Source organism: Canis aureus, chromosome 9, assembly GCF_053574225.1.
Source record: "Canis aureus isolate CA01 chromosome 9, VMU_Caureus_v.1.0, whole genome shotgun sequence".
NCBI lineage: Eukaryota > Metazoa > Chordata > Mammalia > Carnivora > Canidae > Canis > Canis aureus.
In genome coordinates this window covers 46,321,254-46,339,368 of record NC_135619.1, presented here as the reverse complement: position 1 = coordinate 46,339,368, position 18,115 = coordinate 46,321,254, and the positions used below count along the sequence as shown (strand labels likewise).

Sequence of the window (18,115 nt, the reverse complement as noted above, 5' to 3'; positions counted from 1 at the left end):
TAACAAAAATCAATCAAAATATAGAAAAGAGGAAACCATATGATCATCTCAACAGATGAAGAAAAAGCATTTGATGAAAATCTAACACCCTTTCATGATAAAAGCATTCTACTACTACTGCAATTAAAAGGAACTCCTGCAACCTGGGAATGGAATCATATAAAACCCACAGCTAACATAATATTTAGTGGTGACTAAAATACTAAAAGCTTCCCCCTAATATCAGAAACAAGACAAAATGTCTACTCTTATACTTCTACTCAACATTGTACCAGAGGTTCTAGCCAAGGCAATTGGGTTAAGAAAAGGAAATAAAAGACAACGGGATTGAAAAGGAAGAAATAAAACTATTTCTATGAGCCTGTGACATGATCTTGTATAAAGAAAATTTAAGAAACACACAAAAAACTATTAGAGCTAATAAACTGGTTAGGAGAGTTTGCAGGATACGAGGTCCATATACAAAAATCTATTACATTTCTATTTACTAGCAATTCAATGGGGGAAAGAAGTCTTTAGAAAAATGGTGCTTAGATAACTGGATGTCCACATGCAAAAAATAGTTAGATCCCTACCTCACACTACATACATACAAAAGTTAACTTGGTGTACTTGGGTGGCTCTCAGTTGGTTAAACAGCTGACTTCGGCTCAGGTCATGATCTTAGGCTCCCTGCTTAGCGGGGAATCTGCTTGAGGATTCTCTCTTGACCTCTGCTCCTGCCCCAGCTCACTCTTTCACACGCACTCTTTCTCTCTAAAATAAATAAATCAATCTTAAAAAAAAAAAAAAAAAAAAAGGTAACTTAAAATAGATCATAGACCTAAATGTAAGAGCTAAAACTAAAAATTATACCTTCTGATTCTATAGATCTTGCTGGAGGAATTTGTATTTAATAGATCTTTTTTCAAAATTAAAATTGACTGCTATCTATTTGAAATGGACAATAACATCCTTTAAAATTTACATGATAAATTATATGTATATTTAGGATGTTGATCTTTTCTGAATAAATATCTCATATATGAGTAGCAGTTTTTAGAGTTGAAAAAAAATTTTTTTAAAGATATAATTTATTCATGAGAGACACACAGAGAGGCAGAGACATAGGCAGAGGGAGAAGCAGGCCCCAGGATCATGCCTTGAGCCAAAGGCAGACAGACACTCAACTGCTTTGCCACCCAAGCGTCCCAAAAATGTTTTTAAGTGAAACGTTTTTGAGGATGTTAGTGTCCATGTGTAGCTCTTATAATAAGCTAAAATTTAGTAAATATGTGAGAAGGGGCATCGTATTTTCTTAGCTGTTTTTTTTTAAAACAAATTATTTCTAATGTTTGAGCATATCCTTAGTATGGAGTCTGTTTTTAAAGATATCTTACTTTTCCTTCAGTGGTATTAGGGCCAAACAAAATAGAAGCCAAAAAACAAATGAATTTCTGGGAACTATATGCTTGATCAGTATTCAACCCATGGTGGAGCAAGGAGTAAGGGTTCCCATGTTAAGTAATTTCCATATCTTGGTTTTCCGGAATGAATTTTCAAAATAATGTTTTTCCAGAACGAAATTCAAAATGGTGTCAATATGTAGTTTCTGGGCCTAGGTGAGAAAAAAATATAAAATTTTCACTCTTTTTCCTCCTTACATTCTATGCAGTGTATAGATTATTCGAGTCCAGTTTCTTTTCTTTTTTTTTTTTTTTAAAGATTTATCTATTTATTCATGAGAAACAGAGAAACAGGCAGAGAGACATAGGCAGAGGGAGAAGCAGGCTCCTTGCAGAGAGCCCGATGTGGGACTCGATCCCGGATCCTGGGATCACTCCCTGAGCTGAAGGCAGATGCTAAACCACCGAGCCACCCAGGCATCCCCCAAGTCCAATTTCATTTGCTATTTTTAAGCTAAGTACACTGGAGTTTGCTCTGTAAGTGCCTATATCGGAAAGGCCAAGCTCATATGATCATTGAAGTTGATTAAATGTTATATAGTTATGCATGATAGTATTAGTTTGCAATAAATGACACGAGACTGTGTTAAATTCTTAATAAAAGCAAATAAATATCATGGGGCTTGACCTTTTGAAGTTGGATTCTATTATAGGTAGGGTTGCCAGATTTAGCAAAGATACAGGTTGCTCTAATTCGATTTGAATTTCAGAAAAACAATGAGTGGTTACTTTAATACAAGTATATCCTGAATATTGTGCAGAAAATACATAAACTAAAAATTACTGTTTATCTGGAATTCATATTGAACTGGGCATCATGCATTTTATCTGGCAACCCCAATTATGGGACAAGCAAGGGAGAGAGAAATTTTTTGCAGTCACCTTACAGAAAGCTATACTGACTAGCAGTAGGAGATAAATGGACTGAGTGATTTTATATTTTTGTTCTGGTTGGTTACTGAACAGTTAAGGAAGTTTCTAGCAAAGTCCTAGAATTGGGCTGGCTTGTGATCAGATCCTGGTTTATTTTTAGGCTGCGGTAAATGGGACAGTTATTCCAGGGATTGGGGAAAAGCAAGTCATATTTAAAGTTGTGGAGAAGAGGTATATGTTTAAAGAGGGGAGAGCTCAAGAGTGTGTCATATATTGCCACAGTAAAGGCCACATATTACTGTGTCCATCTCTCCCATCTCAAGCAAATAAGGTAGGTATAAATGATGTCTCACTAATTGAAGGGGCCAGATGACTCCTGTTTTTGAGTATGTGGATCGAGTACGTCAAGCAAAGGAACAGTGAGATGGGAAACTAGCCTTGAAATCAACTCCACTGGAATGAAGCACAGATATCTCAGTCAATCCTTCCATAAATGAAGTCATTACCTTCCCTTCCAAATTTCTCCCCATGCTCTAAGCTCATTCAAATCTTCAACCAATATTCAAGTGGCCATTGAGGGCCAGCATGTACTGGCTCTGGATATATTCCTGGAAGCAGAAAGACATGGTCCCTGCTTCCAGCTTCCAGCAGAGTCGGGGATACTCTGATAAAATCACAAAAATACATGTTTAATCACACACCATGATATTGCTATGAACAAAAGATGTTGGGGGTGCCTGGGTAGCACAGCTGGTTAAATGAGGGACTCTTGGCTTCAGCTCAAGTCACAATTCCAGGGTGCTGGGATTCAGCCCTCTGGTGGGCTCCACAATCAGCATGGAGTCTACTTGAGATGCTCTCTTCCTCTGCCCTCCCACTCTTGTCTCCCTCTCTCAAGAATAAATAAATGAAATCTTAAAAAAAAAAAAAGACACTGGGTGCTAAAAAAATCATTTATCAAGCTGAAACACTACTACTGATCTTTATGGAGCTATTACAATGAATACACACTTACAAAGCATCCTGAAAACAAAACTTTTTCTAAAAGACAGCACTGCAGGGGTAGCCCCCCCCGCCCCCCCCTCGCCCCCCCCCTTCCCCGCGGGTGGCTCAGCCGCTTAGCTTAGCGCTGCCTTCAGCTCAGGGTGTGATCCCGCATCAGGCTCCCTGCATGGAGCCTGCTTCTCCCTCTGCCTGTGTCTCTGCCTCTCTCTGTCTCTCATGAATAAATAAACAAAATCTTAAAAAGAAAAATAAAACAGCACTACAAATTGTCCTGTTTAGGAAAATAATATTCTATCAAAACCATAACTTCTGAAATTTGAATACCGAAGGTTCAGCAGCATTTGTCCTGGTGTTGACTTTTAAACACTTACTTGCATATGTTATTAGTATAAATAACCTTATTGTGAAAAGTAGAAGTGGGTGATTTTGCTTGATGACCGCCCTCTGCCACGTTCAGCCCGCTTTTCACGGGTGTATATACTCAATCGCCCCCGTGTGCTACCTTTGATACAACAGGATGGAATTCCCGCTAAACTGAAAAGGCGAAACTGACACCTGCCTATTTTAGCTTATAAGCCACGGTTTATTTCAATGACAGAGGGTAGCTTCTCGGGAGGAAAAAAAAAAAAAAAAATCCAACACACTGACGGGGGTGGGCGGGGGGGGGGACTTTTACGTATCTGGTAGAGTTCCAAAGCACTTAACACCCAGTCCTGTCACTGGGGTCAACACGGAGGCTCCCCAGCTACTTCTGGCCTGGAGCGCAGCTGCTGGGTAACAGCTGTACAGCCTCAGAGCTGCACACTCAAGGCCTTGAAGAGCAGCTCACTGCACCCAATTAAATAACGGATATTGCTATTTTCGGATACAGCTTCTCGCGCCTTGGCGACTGTACCTGGACCTGTGGGCCAGAGGTACTTTGTTTCTCAGAGCTTTCTCAGCTCAGTTTGGGAAAAAGTCTCCCTACTTCTTAAGATCCCCACCCCCCACCCGCACCCCCGCGCCTTCCCCATACACCACGCTGATTACCTACCGGACGCAACAGTTTTAGCCTTTTGACTGGATGCAGGAAGGGAGACCTGAACCGGGGAGGGGGGGGGGGACTAACGACGGACTTGGTGGGGGAGGGACGGGTGCACTCACAAACCCTCCCAGCGGCCTAAGTCCCGGCTCCCTTCCCTTGGACCGGGCTCGGGCGGCCCCAGGATGAGACCAACTGGGGGAGGGCGACCAGAGCCTGTCCCTCCACCCTCCGCCACCCCGGGCTGCATCCTCCCCGCCGGTAAATAAAAAAATAAATAAATAAATAAATAAATAAATAAAATAATTAATTAATTAATTTTAAAAAAAGACATAGAGCAGGAGCGGGGAGCGGCCTCGTCCCGGCGGCGGGCCCGCGGGAGGCGCGGAGGGCGCCGGCGGCCGCGGGAGGAGGGCGAGCCCGCAGCCCGCCGCCGCTCCGGTGGTTACGCGCCCCCGACTTCCCCGAGCGCGGGGCGGGGAAGCCGCGCCGCCGCCCGCGGTCTCCAGGCCAGCCGCCCGCGGTCTTCCGGCCGGAGCAGCCCGCGGGGGGGGAGGGGCAGCCGCCGCCCGCGTTCGCCCGGCACCGGCGGCCGGCGGAAGGGCCGCGCGTCGCGGAAGCGCGGCCGCAGCTGAGGATCAGCTGCTGGAGGAGGCGGAGAAGCAGAGGGAGGAGCCTGGCGGGGGGAAGGGAGGGAGCGGACCCTCAGGAAGCCGCGAACGCCACCGAGCGTCGGCACACCTCGCTCCGTCTGCCATGGCTGGTTAAAGAACCATCCGGATCGCAGCGCGGGGGGAGGGCCGGGGGGGAGCGGCGGCCGCGCGTGAGGCCGAGGGAGGGGCGGCGGCGCGAGCGGCGGCGGCGGCGGTTCCAGCATGAAGAGGAGAGCTGGCCTGGGGGGCAGCATGAGGTCAGTGGTGGGCTTCTTGTCCCAGCGGGGCTTGCATGGGGACCCCCTGCTCACTCAGGACTTTCAGAGGAGACGCCTGCGGGGCTGCAGAAACCTCTACAAGAAGGACCTCCTCGGCCACTTCGGCTGTGTCAATGCCATTGAATTCTCCAACAATGGAGGCCAGTGGCTGGTCTCAGGTAAATCAACCCCCTTCCCCCGCGCCGCGCCGCGCCGCGCCTCCGGGTCCCCTCGGCCTCCCCCCTCTCGCTCTCCCCCTCGCCACCCCCCTGCTGCCCTCCGTGCCCACCCCCTCCCTCCTCAGCCCCCCTTCCGCGGTGGGAAGGTTTGGTGTCAAATTCAAACCCTTGCAGGGGGGAGGGAGGGGCTGGAGGAGAGGATGTCTTCGGTTAAAAAAAAAAAAAAAAGAAAGACCTAAAATGGTTGACAGGTCCTCAGTTCGCTTTATCCCAAGTGCAAAGTGATCCCTCCGGGGTGACTGCCCTGGAAGTGTGGGTCGGGGAGGGGGGTGGGGGCGAGATCACCGCCTGACAAAGTTTGATGGGAAACTCTTCCTCCGTGTACTTTAAAAGGTGCGGGGGGCATTTTGGGGCTTGGAGCGGGGAGGAGGAGGAGGGGGAGGAGGGGGAGGGGAGGGGGAGGAGGAGGAGGAGGAGGAGGAGGAGGAGGAGGAGGAGGAGGAGGCCGAGGCGCGCCCGAGTCCCTGGCGCCGGCGTCCGGGAGGAGGGGGCCTTGGGGCCGGGGCCGGGCGGTGACAGGGCGGGTCGCCGCGGGGTCGGGGGCCTGGCTGAGGCGGGCGAGGAGCGGAGCCGCTGCGGGCCGCCCCCTCGCGCCCTGAGGGGCCCTGCTCCCTCTCCCTTCGCTGGGGTGGCCTCTTCCGCGTCGTGTTTTCCTCACGCTGTGGGCAGCGCCGAGGGCTCAGGAGGCAAAGGGGCACCGGCCTGAACTTGAATGCGCAACTTGGGAGGCGGGGGGTGGGCGACCCCCGGGGGACTTGTTGGCTGCGCCCCCTTGGCCGGCCGCTGCCGTGGCAGGTGGGCTCCGCGCCTCCTTCCTCCCGCCCAGCTGGGCTCGGCTGCCCCCGGGCTCCCCCTCGGGTGTGGGGAAAGTGGCGAAATCGAGGCCGGGGCTCCGGCCGGGCGGTGTAGGCCTCGCTCTCCCGGGGCGCCTAGCGACAGGCCGCTGAATCGATAGCCTATTGCTCCCGGGGAGGCCCGGGCCGGCGGGCGGGCCGCGGCGACAGCTGCCCCGGGGGAGGTGCGCCTGCCGCCCGTGGGGGCGCTCGCTGCCGCCGCCCTCCTCCTCCTCCTCCCCCCCTCCCCCCGGGGGTCTCGGGGCCCCGGCGGGGATGCGGTCCGCTGGGGGCGGCTCGGCGAAGGCGGGCGGAGGGGAGGAGGGCGCCGCCGGCCGATCTGGCGTCCCCGCTCGCCTCCCACCCTGCGCGGGTCCCTTTTCCTGCATTGAGAGGGAGGGAAGCGGGACCCCGCGCTGAACGTGGCGCTCGGCTTCACCCCGGCCAGCCCCCGAATGGTTTCCTAATTTACGTCAGTGGGCGGCTGGCCAGAAACTTCTGGGATCACGGCACAGCCTCGGTGTTCTTCGCGAGTTAGCAGTCGGAAAGGCACGGGCGAGCAGTCCGGTTGAGGGGTAGCAGAGAGAAGACGGGAGTGATCGCTTCACGAACCGGCCTCCTGGGGTTTCTCCAGACCCGACCTGCCGTTTCTACCCTAGATCATTTTCTCTTTGACTTAGGTAGATTTTGGCCCGAGATCATCCCCCCTGAAGAAACCTGATATTCTACTTCAAGGCTTACCGCCCCCAAACAAAAGCCTCTTTCCCCGACACTGCCGAAAATTCCAAAGGGAAAAATGGGGGAAGATCTCTTTAAAGAGCTCACGGTCCCCCCCCCCCCCTTCTGTATTCTCTATATTCTAGTCTCCTTTCCGACGGATCTGTTTCCAACAGAGATGTCCCCAGACACAAGTAAACTCTCCCTCCTGGGTGAGGGGATTGGGGGGGTTACCCATTTAATAGGCTGAACTAATCATGGGAATTAAACCGTAAGTACAGTGGTGCGTTGCCCAGCTTAACACTTTTTTAAAAAATAACAAGATTTATTTAAGATAATCACTCACCTGCCGTACAATTCACCCATTTTAAGTTAACACTTTCTAAAAGACACTGTAATGTGTCCTCCCTTCTCAATAAGTTATCCTTGTGCAGGATCTTCCCCTGTCTCTCAAATGAACCCCATTTTGTCTAGTCTTGGCCAGTTAATTTCCTTTATCTTAATTGTAGTCTGTAGAAAAGGAGAGTCCTTTCCACAGGGCAGGCTCTGGCAAACCCCGTTTTAGGCATCTATTCCCTTATGTTTCTAAGCCAGAGTTGCCCATCTCCATCATTACTTTCTGGGTTTCAGTCTTCTTTGCTCCTTACTCCCCCTTCTTCCCCTCCCACTTCCTCTACCTCGGTCCTTCCTGTTTCCTATCTACTCCTCCTAGTCCATGTAGCAGGCTCCTGCCAGCACCCGCCCGCCCCCCCCCCCCCCCCCCCCCCCCGCCAAATTTAGCTCAGATACACTTAGCTTTTCTTATTTATTTCCTGATCATAGACTTTTGGTTAAAAGCCTTTTTAGCTATTCACCTTCCATTATAAGTACAACTTATGCTAACAGAAAGTTCCTCCTGTTTGCTTCAGATAAGGAAGCCCCTCTGGGAGTCAAATACACCTTAACTTGTTAAAGTTAATTAAATATTGTTCTGAGAAGTCCTTCAATAATCTTACCCAATTTAAAACTAAAGTGTCAGGTTTACATTTTTTCTTATCTATCATTTTCTTTAGCAGTTAACACCTGAGGGGAGAGGCTCTTAATGCTTTGAGGCTAATGCTATCTATACCTAATATTTCACAATAATGTGGTGGGAGGCCAGACTCTGGGATGGTAACAAGATTACTTTTATCATTTTGTTGTTGTTCTTATATCTTGTCTAGATTGGTTAAAGACTTTAGAAGTGATGTTTGGGAGATCCCTGGGTGGCTCAGCGGTTTAGCATCTGCCTTTCTGCCCAGGGTGTGATCCTGGAGTCCTGGGATTGAGTCCCACATTAGGCTCCCTGCGTGGAGCCTGCTTCTTCCTCTGCCTGTGTCTCTGCCCTTCTCCTTCTCTCTCTGTGTCTCTCATGAATAAATGAATAAGTTCTTAAAAAAAAAAAAAGGAAAAGAAAAGTGGTGATTAAAATGATAGTGTATTCACAGTTTGTTCACTGTTTTCATTTCCTAATTGTTTGGGCAGGCTCACATTTCTTGTAACTGACACATAACTATTTGATAGAATTAAATTAGACCTAGGGCAGAGATATTTGGGTGGTTCCTGTGGCCTTAAAAAATGCGATTTGCTGAGAATACATCATTGCTGTTTTGTTATAACAGCTAGCCCCTTTCCCAGGGCTCAATGAGGCCAGCAGATATTAAGAGTAAACCAGAGAAAATCAGGAAGGAGAAAAGGTGTTCTAATGGGCAGTGAGACTGAGATAGCAACAAGTGAGAGGATGGTTTTCTCATATTTAGAACATTAAAATATTTTAACTTAAAAAATATTTTTCTTTATTGTTGATCAGAAAAGGGCATTACTGTGATATCCTATAAGGCAGTGTGGTATGGAATACAAATGGTTGAAATCACTGCTGTGTTTAATGTGTGACCTTTTAGTCAAGTTGCTAAGCCTCTGAGTCTGTTTCCAGATGTACCAGCACTTACCTGAAGGGCTCTTACGAGAACTACATTAGGTAGTTTAGGTTGTATGCTGAACTGAGTGCCAAATCTCCCAGAGAAAGTGCTGAGCTTGGGATCCCTGGGTTGCTCAGCGGTTTGGGGCCTGCCTTCAGCCCAGGGCGTGGTCCTGGAGACCCAGGATCGAGTCCCACATCGGGCTTCCTGCATGGAGCCTGCTTCTCCCTCTGCCTGTGTCTCTCATGAATAAGTAAATAAAATCTTTAAAAAAAAAAAAAAAAAGAAAAGAAAAAAAAAGTGCTGAGCTTGTTTTCTTTCCCTTTTGTGCTTTTAACTTGTGATTAATTATTAGCTGACACTTGTTCTTACAGTTTTGGTAACAGACCTGTGCAAATAGGGCAGACAGGATAGTTTTGGGACTTTTTCATGTGGAATGAGAAGGCACAATATATGTTAAAGTGCTACTCATAAGAGATCCTACCAACATCAAGGAATTTATGCTAGAACACATTATTTGAGGGATACCCTAGTTTTACCCTTTAAGTCTTGCATCTAATGCATCTAATAATATTATTTTTCCTGAATTGATATTTAAGACTAATTGATATTAGAACTTGTAGAGCTAGCAGATTAATAGCCCATTAGTATGAAGTTTTGGGTTTCAGTGAGAGATTATGATCTCTTTCTTGATGCTTATGACTAAATGTAGGAAAAGCACCTTTAGAAGCTTTTCAAGTAGCATCAGTAACTACTGTTTTGGAGTGTTAGCTAATAGGAGTTGTGAATGGGGAGAAGCATTTAACTATACTTACTTGGTCATACTGTTTATAACTGAGATAACCATGTAGTCTGATTTCTATTTCATATGGGTCTCTGACTTTATTATCATAAGTTAGATATAAATTAATAGCATGAATTCTTGAGTCAGGCTGCCTGGGGATGAGTATCAACTCAACTACTTGCTAACTGGGTTACCTCTGCTAAGTCACTCACTCTCAGCTATATAATAAGGGCAGTAATACCCCACAGGGTTGTGATGAGGACTGCATGAAATAACACTTGTAAAGTTCATAGCATCAGGGCCTGCCTACCTTGTGATTTTGCTCTGTTTGCCATGCCGCTGCTGCAACCCTTAGTATTGTTATTTAGCTTGAACTTCACCAAAGGTTTTAGGAGATTGACATGTTCAGTATCTAACACTCATTTGCACATAGCACAGTGCAATGTGAAAAATTGAGAAAGATCTTAATGAGATGACTGTTAAAATTGGCTTTGTAAATAAGCTTAACCCCAGTATTGTCATCAAAGTATATTTTTAAGCATCAAATTCTAGCTGTGATAGTAACCATATGCTCAATTTGAACCTATTAATTAGTGATCATTTCCTGTTTCCCAATCACCAGTTCTATCAATTTTATGGAATCAATTGATTTGTAAATAAATTAATCTATCTACAGGTAGAGTGTTTGGCTTTAGCCAGTGGAATAAAGTCTAACTTACTAGAACTTCCCATGTGTTTATGTAGAATGGATTTGTTGGTCCAGTGGTTAGTTTATCAGGAAAAATATGGCCAGTGGTAGGGCAGATTTCTGACTTGAAAAAGCTTTCATAGTACATACATTTCAATAAGATGATTAGGGAGTCAATTGTTGGATTTTCTTCTGGGCTTTTCTATTTACTGATAATCCATTGCTGTGAAGGTGTTGAATTTTATCCTTTGGTCTATTAATTGGTTCAACAAATAGTTTCTGAGTGCACAGTTTATAAAGCAGAAGCGATTAGAACAGAAATGATGAATCTGGTATAAACCATGCTCTCAAGCTTGTATTTTAGGAACATTTACTTATGATTTGTAACAGTGCATGGTCCTTTTAAAAATTTCCCCCCTCTGCTTTATGATACTTTAATAGATACTTGATTTTTCTCTGGCTTGCAGATACTTGATTTTTTTCTGGTTTGCAGTTCTACTTTAGCAAATAATCTTCTTGCTTATGAGTTTTAGTGGGAAAGAAAGAAGGCTCATAGGGATGCCCTTGGAGGACATTGCTGTGATAAATTACAGAGATCGTGTCATAAAAGGATAAGGTAACATGGATATTTATAGATGCATATTATTTTTCCCACTTGTTCTTCAGTCAGCTAATTGATACCTATCAAAGATCGGCAAATTTAGAATTATGTCCAGGCTTGTTGCTTTTGCTTTAAAATAAACTAGTGAGGTTGAACTGATGACCACCAGTCTTATTAAACATTATTAGCACAGCAAAAAGTTGTATTGGTGTTCTGTATTGTTCAAAGGATCATCACTGACTTAACTTATGCCAATGTATTTTTAATTACAGAGAGTTCCTAAGAGAAGCAGTAGCCCTCAGTCATGTATCCTGGGACCACAAGTGTGTACTCATTCACTGATGATTGATAGATTTGGTTGTAAAATACAGTTAGAATCATTTAGATCAGGGAAACTTTATTGACCAGTAAGACTTGAAACACAGATGGATGCTGCCTTCTGAATTATGAGTTAAGAAGTAGATGCATTTATCTTCTCATGCACTGAGCCAGGCGAAGAGCACTTCCATTGTTAATAAACAGCACTTCATTTTAATTTTTTTCTTTTTTATGGTTTCAAGAAAGAAGCAATTGCTTTTTATTGTTTTAGTCTGAATTTAGATATTCAAGGGTAGAATTAAAGCCTTTTAAATTTAAAGGAACTAAGTCCTAATTCAAATGAAGATTATGTAGGTTAAGAAAGAATTTATTCTGTTTTCAATTTTTGGTCCCCTACATTATAAGTATTGTCTCTTAAAATTAAAGAACTGAATATTGGGGCACCTGGGTGGCTCAGTGGTTGAACATCTGCTTTTTTGGCTCAGGTTGTGATCCTGGGGTCCTGGGATCGAGTTCCTCATCGGGCTCCCCATAAGGAGCCTGCTTCTCCCTCTACCTATGTCTCTGTCTTTCTCTGTCTCTCATGAGTAAATAAAGAAAATCTAAAAAAAAAAAAAAAAAGAACTGATTATTTATCAGTTAGGATTAACCTTAGATGACTTTGTGAATGTGAAATTGAATTTCTTTTTTACTTGATTCTCTGTTTTCTTTAAAGTTTTGATTTTATTTATTTATTTTTTAAGATTTTATTTATTTATTCATGGGAGAGGCAGAGACATAGACAGAGGGAGAAGCAGGCTCCCTGCAGGGAGCCCTATGTGGGATCCCGGGATCACAACCTGAGCCCGGATCATGACCTGAGCCGAAGGCAGATGCTCAACCTCTGAGCCACACAGGTGGCCTAAAATTTTGATTTTAAGTTATAAGTGTTAGGTTACTATTTGCCTGTGGATATCTAAGCTGATTTTAGGTGATCTTTAAATAACTATTTAAATTTTAATAGTACATTTATTTTTATATATGGAAAAGTTAACTAGCACGTGTAAAGTATTTTTAATGAGTTTATTGCTTAAGGTGAGATTAACAATTTTAAAAGTCCATTTAAAGAAAAATAATGGTGAATGTGTTACATGGATATGGCAAAAATCAAAAGTTGATCAAGATTGACTAAAGCTTGGGAAATATTGCACTAGGTAGTCTTTTTTGTATCTTTCTTTCTTCCTCATTGATTTAGAGAGAAGGAAAGATCTTCATTTTATGGAAAAGGGAGTGGAGCAAGCCCAAAGATGACTTGCCCAGAGCTGCCTTGTTAGTCTTTGGCAGTCAGCTGGCCAAGTAGGGTCCATTGCTCCCAGGCACATGCTGTTTCTAAGTTGCCTTTTTATATTTTTTCTTTTTTTTTTCTTTTTTCTTTCTTTCTTTTTTTTTAAGATTTTAAAAATTTATTTATGATAGAGAGAGAGAGAGAGAGAGGCAGAGTCACAGGCAGAGGGAAGAGGCAGGCTCCATGCCGGGAGCCCGACTCGGGACTCGATCCCGAGACTCCAGGATCGCGCCCTGGGCCAAAGGCAGGCGCTAAACCGCTGAGCCACCCAGGGATCCCCTCTTTCTTTTTTTTTCTTATAGGCTAATTCACTTTTTCTGGATCTCTTCTAAAAATTGAAAGCTGAAAAATTAGCAGTTTCTGAGCACATATGCAACTCTAGTTGCTCCTCTTAGATGATAAGTTTTGCTGTAAATGAGGTTAACTTGTTCCACACAAGTATCTTATGTTTATTTATTCATTAAAAATATTTAATGGTAACATACTATGTGAGCCTCTTGAATCTTAATAACTACAGGATTTTTTTTTTTTTTTAACATTCATTTAGCTTATAATGTGTGCCAGGCTCTCTGCTAATAAGCACTTTATATGTCTTATTTGCCACTTGGAAAATAGTCAGTGTTACCTGTAGTCTAGAAAGACCGGTGTTTGAAGGTTTTGTATTAATCGTCATAACTAAGTGCTAAAGAATCAAGAAAGGACATTGATCAGTGACTGCTGAGGGTTCTGTAATGCAGAGAACTGGTAGGGCATTAGTGGAAGAGTAGATTTTGGAATTCATTGTTTCTGGTTAAAATGAAGTGAAATATAATTTGAGGGATGAAAAAAGATTTTTATTACCTTGGACTTTGTTAGCTGCTTCCCAAGTTTTAGTTCTTTTCAGCTTTAATACTTATTAGCTACTACTGCCTATATAAACTTCCTTTTTTTTTTTTTTAAAGATTTTATTTATTTATTTATGAGAGACACACACACACAGAGAGGCAGAAACACAGGCAGAGGGAGAAGCAGGCTCCATGCCCGATGAGGGACTCGATCCCCGGACTCCAGGATCACACCCTGGGCTGAAGGCAGGTGCTAAACCGCTGAGCCACCTAGGGATCCCCCAACATAAGCTTCCTAAAACTTATTAACTCTCATGGTCTCACATCTGCTGATCCCTCAAAAATCCACAGTGCTCCCCAGTGCCCACCAAATTAAGAATGCCTCACCTGACGTTCAACTGAGACATTGCTGTTCACAAAGATAAATGTTTAACAATAAAAATAGCTAATTTTTTAGCATGTCATTCATTTATCAAGTATTATTTGGGGTATTTCATATGTTAGGCCCATTTATATATGTGACCACATTTAATACTTAAAAGAACCTTTCCTAAGGTAGGGTTAGTGTTATTATCCTTATTTTACATAAAACTTAAAGAAGTTAAGTGACTGTGAAGGCTTTTGTAGTTTGCGGTGGAGCTGGATTTGCAGCCTCGGTCCGCTGGAAATTTTTAGTCTGAAATTTTTAGACTGTTCTGTAGGATCTTACTTTTCCCCTACATTTTCTTCTCTTGGTGCTATCACTCTTGATACTTTACTAACTGCTTTTTTTCCCCCTTTGTAAATGAAGGGAGGAGGGTATAGCTGTGGGGATGGATCAGTAGGCTTTGAGCCAATAAACACAGTTCTGGTCACAGCTACCATACTCACTTCTCCAGCAGATTTTTTTTGGTGCTAGAAATCACTTCACCTGGATTTTGCTCTTGGCAGTCATTTAAAGTCTCCTTCTTCCTTAAATTTTGCGTGTTACACACTTGCTTACATAAACCATATAACTTCACACTGGGTTAAACTCACCTGCTTTAGTAAGATATAATTAGGAGTGGGTATAGGGTGTATTCTGGTTGCCAATTTGGTTCCTCTTCTCTATTAGCCCAACCAAAAGTGCAAACAACATACATGTATTTATTGAGCCTGTAATTTGAGTTTGATACCTGCTGAAAGTATGCTGATTGAGTACATTTGCTGATTTCAGCCAAAAGAAATAGATGCCTCCTCATAAGGACATAGATGGATAATGATAGTGCTTTTTGGAAGAAGGTTTAAACAATATAACATGGGATTATTTGCCCAGAGAGCATTGGTAAGTCATTTGGAAGTACTTTGCCACAGATAAAATATCATAAAGGAAGGTATGACTCCTAGACAGGTGATAAGCCTGTTTAATCCTTAATGAGCTTGAACTATAGCATTCTTGCAAATAAAATTTACTTCTTTCACCAGCAACTTCATTCTGCTTCTGTGTGAAAAAGAAGGTATTCCATTTCCAAGATTATTCACAGATTGGGTTAACAAGGAGGGTTAGATTCCACTTGCTCTTCATATCAGTTATCCTAAGTCAGGGATTCAGGGAAAGACTTGACAACAGCAGTTTGTCACTTTTGCTATCTGCTCTTCCCATGCCTTCACGGTCACACTTTTCCTTGCTACCTTACTCAGTCATTGCACTTTGCAGTGTTAATACCCAAGATTCTATCACATACCTCTCAGGATGCAGAGTTGATATGCATTGGAGATCAAGTCCATGTGCTCTGAGTATTATTTTCTTATTAGGGCCAATTTGAAAATGGAAGTTATATTCTGGAAGGCTGGGGCAAGTAGGAATCAATGAGAAAATGGGATCTGAGGAAATTGACAGGCTTAACAGATTTTGGTAGCAGAGATGTTGGTAGAAAGACTGATTCCCATCTTCCGTTTTTGCCTCTGCTGGGCTTATACCCCTTGATAAACAAGGTAAAATTATCTTACATGGTTGACAAGGTAACTCTGTAGGTTCCCTGCCTACCTTGCTGCCTGCTGGGGTCCTTTATAACCATATATCCTGTTTTTTTTGGGACCATCCCAATTCCCCCATTGTCCTAGTACAATTATTAGCACTCCTTTCATTCTTAAAGTCCTAGTTTGATAAGTTATATGGCCCCCTACTCTTAATCCTCTGAGTTGCCTGGTACTCAGGAAAATCAAAGCCCTGTTCTCTTAGCTCTTCCTATTCACCATTGAATGCCTCTGGTGAGAAAGCCATCAAGCCTCCGTTCTCCTGTCAGGTCTTTCAGCTGGCACTTTTAAGGTACTGGATTGAGCCTGAGAGGCAGAGTGATTGGTTAGTCATTTGTCCCCCTCACTCTTCTTATTAGAAAGGAGGAGAGGAAGCTATAATCATTAAGAAAATGCTATGTCCAGAGCCCAGTAAGTTACCTCTTTCTTTGTATATACCTCCTCTTATAGTTACCCATCTACTGTTCACTTGTATATTCTTCCTTCCTCCCTTTTAAAAAGTCTTCCTGTGGGTTATTTTTTGCAGTTGATTTTAAGGAAATCTGTTTTGACAAATGATTCCCTACTGAGTTGGGAATTTTTTCCTGAGGTATTTTTTTTCCCCCCAAAAGTGGGTGTGATATTGATATTAAAACCATATTACAGGCTTAGTTTTATGGAGTTTCTATCTGTCCAGTACCAGAATATATTTGAAGGAAAAGTTGGCCCTTCAAATATATAGATTGGCCCTGGGAAGGGTTTTCAGGAGTTGCAGTTTTTCAGGTATATGGCCAGTTGGCTCTAGAACGTCTTTGATGTTGTGAAATGACATCAGTAAAGAAATTTAAGAGATCTGGGTTAGAGTCCTGATTTCACCATTGTCACTGTTATCTTATACTGCTAACATTCTGTCTCAGTGGAATCATAGAATTTTATTGCTGGAAAAGACTAATGGTCATCTAATTGAAGCCTTTAATTTTACATATAAGAACACAGACAAGCAAAGAAGTAGTGATTTGCCCAGTAGTTTACAATTAGTAAGTAGTATAGTCAGGATTAAAATCTGAATCTGGGTCTTCTGATCTGGTCTCTCAGTAGGGGAAGTCACGAGCTTCAGTGTTTCTGAAGGACTCTACTCAGGTAAAGTGTTCAACTCTTTTGTTGGCTTCCTCTGCCACTAATTCTTTATTATTGTTATTATTATTATTTTAGAAGGAGAGAGTGTGTGGGCAAGCAGGGGGAAGGACCGAGGGTGAGGGAGAGAGAATCCTCAAGCAGACTCCCTGCTCAGTGTAGAGCCCAACACAGGGCTTGATCCCAGGATCCTGAGATCATGACCTGAGCGGAAATCAAGAGTCGGACACTTAACCTACTAAGTTACCAGATGCCCCTCTGCCACTACATTCTATCTGTAGTTTTATTGTCCCTAGACATGGTTGTTTTGATTAAGTTGACAGTGCCCATTATTTTAGAGATGAGTCAGTAGAGATTTTCCAGGTTAGAGGCTCTCTGGCTGAGTCTCCAGTTTTAATTCTTAGCCTGCCTATACTTCCCTTGCTTTGGAAAGTCTGTTTCTTTCCAAGAACATTATTCAGGAGGAAGAAGTTTCTGCAAATCTAGATGCCTGTCAAAATCTTGTTATACAACTTCTCTCATTCTGAATTTCCATTTAAGTCTTGTATCTAAATTTCAATAGTATCTTTTTGTGTTACTACTTAAGGCCAAGTGACTAATTGGAGCCTCTGAGGTTTGTTTGTTTGTTTGTTTGTTTCTTTTTTTTTTTTTTTTTTTTTTTTTAGGTGTTTTAACTATGCTTGATGGTTTAGTGCAGATATTAGCTGCCATAGATGTCCGAGGCATGTGTTTTTGCCTTCCATATATTGGCAAGAAACAACTGAAATTTACATGTTTGGCAACTTGCTTCAAGCAGCCCGAGTCTCAGGGTTGACATTTCTGTTTATACCTGCTTGTGGGTGGGTATCGTGTGCCTTCCTGAAAGGACTAAAAAGCATCTGGCCTGCATTGGTTCAACCTTTTAGAATTGCTCAAGAAGAGAAAAGAGAGCTTTATTATGTTGTTAATGTTGTTTATGCAAGGAGTTTTGCAAAAGTCAGGCAGGCAGTGTTCTATTTTAAAAAAACAAAATATCAGAAAGCACTCAGAATAAATAAATGAAGAGGGTGTCTGTGATAGAATCAGGAGAGCATAGTGTCCAGGTTAGTTTTGTATAGTAGAAGAATTGAGACTGGACATAATCTGTGGTCTGGGAGTACCTTATATAGTGCATTGTACTATCTTAATAGCTTCCTTGTAAATCCTTACTATGTTGAGATCCAAGAATCTTTTTTAGTGTTCTCCTAGCTCTATTTGAGGAGCTTTTGTTCTTTGACATTTCACTAATTCCATACTTTACTATTGAGAATTTCCTGTTGAATCATGCAAGTCAATAGAATAGGGCACTTAGAAGACAGGCTTCTCACTTATTCATATTTTTTTAATATCATGTATTAATTCAGAAAATAAAAGGATATTTAAAGAAAGGAAATATACCATCTACTCAGGATGACCATATTTGACACATGGGACATATTTTAGACTTTTTTGTATGCATATGTACATATT

At 43.1% G+C, this 18,115-nt stretch overlaps 1 protein-coding gene and 1 long non-coding RNA gene across 3 annotated transcripts in view; both read left to right on the top strand.

Annotated features, from left to right (window-relative positions):
* The first annotated feature begins 5,126 nt into the window (after positions 1-5,126).
* Positions 5,127-18,115, top strand: part of DCAF5 (DDB1 and CUL4 associated factor 5) — a 100,078-nt gene continuing 87,089 nt past the window's right edge. The window contains exon 1 of one of the 2 annotated variants that reach the window (XM_077909757.1): positions 5,127-5,254. Coding sequence is in view for 1 of the 2 variants with exons in the window: in XM_077909756.1 (XP_077765882.1) it covers positions 5,220-5,433 (214 nt within the window). In the remaining variant the exon portion in view is untranslated. Of the gene's footprint in view, positions 5,434-18,115 lie in introns of both variants that reach the window. The other variant, XM_077909756.1, reaches the window with a different exon arrangement.
* Positions 6,629-11,995, top strand: LOC144320798 (uncharacterized). The gene is made up of 2 exons (XR_013386443.1): positions 6,629-7,006; positions 8,246-11,995. It is a non-coding gene; the product is annotated as an uncharacterized LOC144320798 (long non-coding RNA).